General features: G+C 33.5%; 1 protein-coding gene across 1 annotated transcript in view; it reads right to left on the bottom strand.

Moving 5' to 3' along the window:
* LOC109335500 (uncharacterized mitochondrial protein AtMg00810-like) overlaps window positions 1792-9860 on the bottom strand; it is a 20686-nt gene continuing 12617 nt past the window's right edge. The window contains exons 2-4 of the mRNA XM_019571633.1: window positions 2720-2971; window positions 2318-2606; window positions 1792-1963 (exon numbers count right to left, since the gene is read on the bottom strand). Coding sequence (XP_019427178.1) covers window positions 1792-1963; window positions 2318-2606; window positions 2720-2971 — 713 coding nt within the window. The remainder of the gene's footprint in view (window positions 1964-2317; window positions 2607-2719; window positions 2972-9860) is intronic.

Genomic DNA, 9860 nt, shown 5'->3' with positions numbered 1-9860 from the left:
TTATTTAAAAGTCAATGGTGATTAAATATAAATGGTGAATGATGCAATGACAATGTAAAAAATCTTACACTATCGATGCATAAATCTTTTTTCTCTTTTTTGAATATCATTTGCAAACATTTTTTTACTCTAATTGATAACATTTATAGTTAATTGACTCAATTTCAATATAATTTGTTTATGCTTACAATTATCAATGCGTCATAGTTAATGTTTACTTTTGTATATATTTTGGAAGGAAAAACAATGATTCAAACTAGAGTAGTTAGAGAAAAATTGGAACATTATATTCGTTCACCGTTGGATCAATAAACTTTATGTATATGATGTGTCTAACATATGGAGTTTCAATATGAACAGTGAGATCAATGGATTATACAAAGTAGCTCTCGTTGAGCGAATCGTAGCTTGTTGAGCGAGAATTAGACAATAAGTTTGGGATATCTGACTGGCCATTTTCACTGAGTGAGAATCCTTTCATTATGCGAATTTCTGCAACTATAAAAATGCCAAACACATGATTTTTGTACCCTAACTTTTCTCTTTCTTTTCATTCCCGATTGCTAAGGCCTGTGATTGTAGTTTTAGGGCTTTGTTACCCATTGGAAAGGGAGACATGAAGATTATAGGCATTGTAACCTTGTGGAGCTCACCTTGGTCATCTTCTTTTTTTAGCTGTGTTGGTTACCATGAAAAAAGAGTAACTAACTACTGGATTAGATGTAACTACAATTTCAATCTACTCATGTTTATCCAATGATTTCTATGATATATTCTTTTATTTAATTGTTGTTTTAGTTTGATAACCTAAAATATGAATTTAGATGTTAAGTGTGTTGCTAGATATCACATGTTTTAGTCTGAACTAGAAAGTATAATCTAGTGAATCTAATTTTTAGGAATAGAGTTAGATTGATTAGTTAAGATAAGATTCAAGATAATTACAATTCACTTTGTTAGTGACTCAATGAATTGATGGTTAGGAAAACAATTTGATCTTTTCATTAGGACATTAATGATATTATATATAAATGATGTTGAGAAAATCTAAATATAAATAGTTTTGTGAATTAAATCATTCAAATATTGAAAAGTCGAGTAAGAAAATCTAATCCCACCAATTTTTATCATAGTAACATCCTCATTTATTAATTTAGTATATACATGATTGAAAAAACAACAAATTAAATTAAATCAAATAACATTAACTTAAAGATAGTAGTTTAGTTGAACATCATAATATCACTCAAGTCCTTTTAGATTTTACAACTTTTTATACTCTTATGATATCTTGATTCGATATTTCATTAACCAAATTCTCTTGTTAGCAATAGCACCATGTGCATAGATGAATTGATATGGAACTAAGTATTAGCTCTTAGAAATGATACTTCCATGGATTGATGATCTTGATGCTGAAAGAGAGAAAAGAGAAAGGAGAATGATGAATCTGAATAAGAAACTCTTGTATTCAATTGGAAGAGTAAAATTGATTGAATTACAATACAAAAGATGAAACTGCTATATATAGCAGGAATGAACAACTAATCTAACTAATTCTTAACTAACTTACCAATAAAGGAAAGATTTACAAGAATAGAAAAACTACAATCAGAATCAGTAAAAATATTATGTATAAGAACATTGCTTGAGGCTGAATTAATTGACAATTAGATAAAGCTTAGAAATATGTATCAATATGCCAAGTTGGTTGACCGAGAAGACAAATCCAACTAGTCCAGACAGTGAAATGAAATCCTCTGACTGAAGTAGGTGTGTGAACTTGTTGCATTATATTGTGAGTCTGATTTCTTGAATTTCCAACAAATACATGAGGGGTATTGAACCATAGCCAATAGGAGTGCATTGAACCATAGCCAAGACTGCTGACTCAAAATGTTTGGATGATATTTCTGCATCTTTATCCGCAACATCTTCATCTGCAACAACTTCATTCATCAACCTGTCATGATTAGAAAACACAACTAGGACCATAATTTATTAAGTTTAACATCCCCCACAAGATGGAATATATATACTACACAATCCAAGCTTGGCTACATTATTGATAAAAATGCCAGGGGTTGTGCTTTTGTAAAAATATCAGCAATCTACTGATTACTAGGAATAGGCAGAAGATGCACTAATCCTTCTACCATCTTCTCTCTAATAGTGTGACAATCCATTTCAATGTGCTTAGTCATTTTTATGAAAAACAAGATTAACAGTTATGTCTAATGCAAATTGATTGTCACAATATAAAAAAACCACAAGATTAACATGATTCAGTTGCAAATCATCAATGAAGTATATTAACCATTGAGCCTCACACCCTGCTAGAGCCAAGGCTATATATTCTGCTTCAACAGAGGATCTAGACACAGTTCTTTGTCTCTTGCTTTTCCAAGAGATCAAGGATTCTCCAAGGAAGAAACGCAAACTAGTGAGTGATCTTCTTGTGTCAACACAAGAGGCCCAGTCAGAATGACTAAAGCCTTTTAAGGTTATGTCATTCTTAGATGGAAAGAACAAACCCTTTCCATGAGAACATTTTACATATCTCAAAATTCTTAAGGCAACCTTGAAATGATCAATGGTTGGAGCAACTAAAAATTGACTCAAACAACCAACACAAAAGGATATATCTAGCCTATTATGAGTTAAATAAACCAACTACCAATTAGTCTTCTATAGGGGGATACATCAGAATACAAGTTACCAGATTTGCTATGAAGCTTGGCATTGCTATCCATAGGACTAGAACAGGGTTTGCAACCTAAGAGCCTTGAGTCCTCTAACAAGTCCAGAGCATATTTCCTATGGCACAAGTTTATACCTTCTTTATTTCTGGCAACTTCAATGCCAAGAAAGTATTTAAGTGTACTTGGATCTTTAATGCTGAATTTTTTGTAAAGCAATGCTTTAATGATCTGTATCTCATCAAGATTATTGTCTACAACAACAAGATCATCTACATATACAAGAATAATAGTACATCTATCTTTATTGATCTTAATAAAAAAGGAATAATCAGCCTTAGATTTAGTGTAACCAGATTGGATTAGGAAAACACTTAGTTTGGCATTCCATTGTCTACTAGCCTGTTTCAGGCCATAGAGAGATTTTTCCAATATACAAACAAGGCTTTTGTCAAAATATCAAGACCCGAAGAAGTGATCGAGGCCGTACCCGATGCAAATAATATAACAATTAAAAACTGTAGTAATAGGAAGTGACTCCTAGGTCGTTTCCCAATAATTATCTTTCAAGCAAAGATTCAAACACCTTATACTCACACACGCAAATGAGTTTTTTATTTATTGTTGGATGGTATGAACATAAATCAGATTCAGAAAACAGTAAAGCAATGTAATAAAATGGCTAAGTCCTTTTGGTTCATTTGTTCACAACTCAATCATCGGTTTCAAAAGATTAATTTCAGATTCCAACCATTATCTTCCTAATTTTTACAATTTCACAACTTAAGTATTTAACTAAGCGAAATCAGAATAGCCATGGAACATTAACAAATTCACACAAACTAAGCGTTCTTGCACTAGAGAGTAGATCAACTAAGCGAAGATAAACTCACAAACCAGTTTCTAACAATGAGATTAAGTAAACCATATTTTGAAATAGGGTAGAGAAATTAATAGTAAAGAAACTGAAAATTCATTAATATAAAACCTCAAGAGTTGTGATACATTACCAAAAGAAATTACTCTATAAGTTTAGCCTTCCATGAGTATTTAACTAAGCGAAATCAGAACAGCCATGGAACATTAACAAATTCACACAAACTAAGTGTTCTTGCACTAGAGAGTAAATCAACTAAGCGAAGATAAACTCACAAACCAGTTTCTAACAATGAGATTAAGTAAACCATATTCAGAAATAGGATAGAGAAATTAATGGTAAAGAAACTGAAAATTCATTAATATAAAACCTCAAGAGTTGTGATACATTACCAAAGGAAATTAGTCTCTAAGTTTAGCCTTCCATGGAAATGGAAGCAAAACCGAAATGAAATGAAGAAGAAGTCTCAAAACCAAAAATGAGGGAAAAACAAGGAAACCCTAGCAGAGCCAAAGAGGGAAAACGAAATTCTAAAATGAGTGAATGTAAAGTGTGTGTGTTTGAAATGGAGAATCCGAATTTAACCCCTCCAAAACACATAAAACGAAAATGGGCTTTAAACATGGGCCCAAAACTAAAACTGAATTTACAAATAAAAACTCCAAAAAATAAAAATACAATCTTCACTTCAACACATATCCTCCACTTCCATAATGCCCAAAATGCCATTGGTGCCAAATATGATATGAATATGATAATAGATTTAATCACGCCAAGTAATCCCAAATTAACTCATTTTAGGAATATTAGTCCAATAAAGTCTAAAACACTAAACCATGTGAAACAAAGTCAATTAGGCACCAAGAATCATCAATCAAGCTAGATTAAGATTATGAATAATGTGTAATATATTGCTCATCAAATACCCCCATACTTAACCTTTTGCACTCCTGGGCAAAATCAAGAAATAAGGCTATGGACAATTAGAAGTGAGTCATGCAAGAAGGTCATAAAAACTAGAAAATGAAACACCTAAGAAAATCACATACTTCACAATGAAATCTAAAAAATGCAATGAAATGGGAAAAAGTCAAACACACAAGAGTAAAGAATCAAATCAAGATATCCATGAACATCATCCAATGAATTCAAGTATGCCAAGAAACCAATCAAACCAAGAGGCGAGTTACAACAATGATAGAACCTCACAAGATATTCTCTCTAAAGTGTTTACACTCATGTATCTTAGGTTGCAAGTGTTTACACTCATGTATCTTAGGTTGCAAGTGTTTATACTCATGTATCTTAGGTTGCAAATGTTTACACTCAAAGCACTTCATGAAAACAAACACAACCATAGGCTTGACAAACCTCTAACATCAACATTATAAGCACATGCACATAAATATCAAAATGACTTTTCAGGGTTGTAATGGGGCCAAAGACAAGGTAGGATAAATATGGGATATGTAGCTAAAACCGAATGGAATAGAGGAACAATAAGGAATAATTAAAAAGTAAGTAAAAATCAACCCCAAAATAAGACCAAATCTTTAATTCCAATCCTATTTGCCTTACTCAACCTTTTATTCACTTTTGTTTCTCTTTTTGTTGTTTTTCTTTTTTCTTTTCATTTTTTAAACACTTATGTACACAATTTTATCAACTACCATTAAGACATAACCAAGAATCCACAAGATTTGAAGAGCAATACACCATTTCTTACTTAATACCCATTCCCAAAACAATTCCAAAGCTCCAAAATTCCCTAAGGTTAGGACTATCATGGTTTTTCACTTATAAGCTTGTAATGAGCAAAATAACAAGGAAATATGTAAAAATGCTCAAAGGGGCTATCAAAGGATAAATTCATTCAAGGTAGGCTTATATGGGTAAGTGGATTATTCAAAAGAAATGCCTAAATCACTTCAATATGTGTATGTGAATATCAAGTATCAACAAGAAACAAGTCAAGTTCTAGAGTGCAAGTAATCAAGAGTGCAACACACATGAAAGAATATTAGACGACATACAACAATTCATCCACAATTAAGGCTCAAATTCTCATAGGGACAAGTCTATCACAATTGTTTCAACCTCTCAATTCAAAAGAAACTTGACACACAAAAATGCATGGATTCACACCACAAGATATCATGACTTAAGTGAAAGAAAGTATAAGAGAAAAAGCCCAAACCTAAAAATCAATGAAAATCATACATCAACATAAACCTACGACCTACAAAAGTCTACCCCCACACTTAAACTACACATTGTCCTAATGTAGCACAATCAGAATATCCAAACATACACATCAATCAATGTAATTGGATAAGTACAATAAAAAGTAGACAAGGAGAGAAAGAAAAACTCCCTGATTCATGAAGGGAAGGAGGTGTATTCAACCAATGAGTCATCCTCCATAATTTCATCCACTAAGGAAGAATTTGTGAGGAAAGGCTTGAGGCGATGCCCATTAACCTTGAAGTTATCTGTGGATTCACTTTTAATTTCTACAATACCATAAGGAAACACATTAGTAACAACAAATGGACCAATCCACCTAGAATGAAGCTTACCACTCATGAGTCCAAGCCTAGAGTTATACAACAATAATTTTTGGCCAACCAAAAATTCCTTTATAGAAATCCAGTTATCATGGCATATTTTGGTCTTCTCTTTGTAGAACTTAGAGTTCCCATAGGCTTCTAAGCGAATCTCATCGAGTACATTCAATTGTAGCTTTATTTCTTCACTAGCTTGATCAAGAGCCAAGTTACAAGTTTTTACAGCCCAATATGCTCGATGTTCTATCTCTACAGGAAGATGACATGTTTTACCAAAGATAACCCAATAATGGGACAACCCTATGGGTGCCTTGTAAGTAGTCCTATGTGCCCAAAGAGCATCCTCAAGTCTGTTGCTCCAATCCTTTCTTTTTGGTGCACCATCTTCTCCAAAATCCTCTTAATCTCTCTGTTTGAAATCTCAGCCTGTCCATTACATTGGGGGTGATAAGGTGTGGAAACTATATGAACAACTCCATATTTCTTGAGTATAGCTTGCATGGATCTATTGTAGAAATGGGTGCCTTGGTCACTAACAATGGCTCTGGATATACTAAACCTGCAAAAAATATGAGACCTAACAAAATTCATAACAACTCGACCATCATTAGTTCTGGTGGCCTTAGCTTCCACCCATTTAGAAACATAATCAACAACAAGTAGAATATAGTAAAAGCCAAAAGAAACAGGAAAGAGACTCATGAAATCAATACCCTAGACATCAAACACCTCACAAAACAACATAGGTTGTTGAGGCATCTCTTGTCTCCAAGAAAGAGTACCACCTACTATCTAACACTGCTCACAAGTGCTACAAATCCTCCACGCATCTTTGAAGATGGTTGGCCAATAAAATCCAAATTCAAGCACATTTCGTGTTGTCCTTTGGGTACCAAGATGGCCACCCAATTCAGAAGAACAGCAAAACTGAAGGACTGACTCAATCTCATGATCTGAAATGCATCTTCTAGTAACCTGGTCAGTACACAATCTCCACAAATAGGGATCATCCCAAATATAATATTTAACATCACTCTTAAGTGTGTCATTTTGAGCTCTAGATGCAAGTGAAGGAAAAACAGATGCAACCAAATAATTAACAATGTTAGCAAACCAAGGCATGGGGAAAGAAATAGAAATATTCAAAAGTTGTTTATCAGGAAAATCATCTCTGGTAGGCATCATATCAACAACTTCCTCAATCTTGCTCAAGTGATCAGCCACCAAATTTTGTGCTCCACTCCTATCACGGATCTCCAAATCAAACTCTTAGAGCAAGAACATCCATATAATCAACCTTGGTTTAGAATCAACTTTCTTCAACAAGAACTTCAATGATGCATGGTCAGTGAAAACAACAATTCTATAACTAAGCAAATAAGACCTAAACTTATCTAGAGCAAATACAATAGCTAAAAGCTCTTTTTCAGTAATGGTGTAATTGGCTTGTGCAACATCGAAAGTCCTGGAAACATAATAAATTACCCTAGGTAGATTTTCCACTTTTTGAGCAAGGACAACCCCCAATGCATAATTAGAAGCATCACACATCAGCTCAAAAGGGACTGTGTGATGCTTCCCTATATCTCTCATTAAAATCAAATACCACATCCTTTTGCAACAAGTTGGATAGTGGAAGAGCCTTTATGCTAATATCTTTAATGAACTTGCGATAGAAACCTGCATGACTAGGGGTGTAAAAATTCGGTTCGGTTCAGTTTTTGGTGCATTTTAGTGACCGAACCGATAAAAAACATATGTTTCGGTTCCACTCAATTAACCGCAAATTTAACTATTCGAACCGAACCGAACCGAGCTACTCTTGAATGGTTCGGTACGGTTCGGTTCCACGGTTTTCCATTTACTTTTTTATAAAAATTCTTCCATGAATTGAAAATTCAAAATGTATTACAAGATATATTGTTTATCTATAAAATGATAAACATAAACATTAATATCATTATTATAAAAAATTATGAATCATATGTAACAATAAAATTCATGATTAGGTACATATATATGAATTAGTAAAATATATAATAGTTACATTTATAACCTTACATTTCATAATTAGTAACACATGTAACAATACATGTATAACAATATATGATATATGTTAGTTTCAAACTCAATATCACAAAAATTGTAAATATGTTCCAAATCATAAGACACTAGGAAACAATTTAGTAACTAATAACATATATAATACAAACTTAATAATAATTTAGTAACATATATAACACTACAATTCACACAAAAATTGATAATTTAAGCTAGAAAATTGGTTGAAGAATTTAAACAATTATAACACATTATTCCTTAATCCCTTATATACATTTCTTTAATATGCGGTTCGGTTCCAACGGTTCCTAAATTTCTAAAACCATAAACCGAACCGAACATAAACGGTTCCTTAAAAAAATAACCGAACCGAACTGCGAAACCGAACCGAACCACATTTTACGGTTTGGTTCGGTTTGGTTCCATCGGTTTTGCGGTTTAAACCGGAACCGCTTACACCCCTATGCATGACCAAGAAAAGAACGAACCTCTCGTACACAAGAGAGATAAGACAATTGTGAAATAACATCTATCTTGGTAGAGTCTATGCCGATTCTCCTATTTGAGATCACATGCCCCAAAACTATGCCCTCCTCTACCATGAAATGACATTTTTCGTAATTTAGAACAAGGTTAGTTTCAATGCATTTATGCATAAATCTATCCAGACTATCCAAACATGCATCAAATGAAGATTCATAAACAGTGAAATTCCATAAACACCTTTATGCAACTATCTAAAAAGTCACTGAAAATGCTCACCATACACTACTAGAATATACCAAGGGTGTTGCATAGGCCAACAGATATCCTCCTATAAGCAAAAGTGCCCAAGGCTCAGGTGAATATGGTCTTTTCCTAATCCTCAGGAGCAATATGAATCTGGAAGTACCTAGAAAAACCATGAAAAAAACATTAATGAGATTTACCTGCTAAGCGCTCAAGCATTTGATTAATAAATGGCAAAAGAAATTGATCCTTTCTTGTTGCTTGGTTGAGCCTCCTATAATCAATGTAGACTCTCCAACTGTTCTACACTCTCGTAGGAATAAACTCATCTCTCTCATTTCTCACCACTGTAATTCATGTCTTCTTTGAAACCACTTGAACGGGGATCACCCAATGACTATTAGAAATGGGATATATAATCCCAGCTTGAAGAAGCTTTGTGACCTCTTTCTTTATATTCTCAAGGATCACTAGATTGAGTCTTCTTTGTGGTTGCCTCACTAGTTTAGCTCCATCTTCCAAGTGTATCCTATGTCTACACATGGATGGGCTAATACCAGGAATGTCAGCTAAGGTCCAACCAATTGCCTTCTTGTGCTTCTTCAGCACTTGCAACAACTTCTCCTCTTGATCAGCATCAAGGAAGGTGGAAATAGTAACATGGAGCTTCTCATAATCTTCTAAGTAAGCATACTTGAGGTTTTTAGGTAAAGGTTTAAGCTCCAATACAAGTGTCTGCAAAACAGATGGAACCAAAGAAGCAAATATAGATTCTACAGCCTACACCTCAACAAGTAAATCAGATTGTTGTATGATATCTGCAATAATTAGGTTAGTGTAATCTGATTCTACAATATTTGGATCAACAGAAATATGCAGAAACTCATCAATACAAGAATTACACATTTCAGAATCAGTACATGTATG

The sequence above is a fragment of the Lupinus angustifolius genome, chromosome LG20, assembly GCF_001865875.1.
Source record: "Lupinus angustifolius cultivar Tanjil chromosome LG20, LupAngTanjil_v1.0, whole genome shotgun sequence".
NCBI classification, from domain to species: domain Eukaryota; kingdom Viridiplantae; phylum Streptophyta; class Magnoliopsida; order Fabales; family Fabaceae; genus Lupinus; species Lupinus angustifolius.
This window is presented reverse-complemented; position numbering and strand designations above follow the sequence as displayed.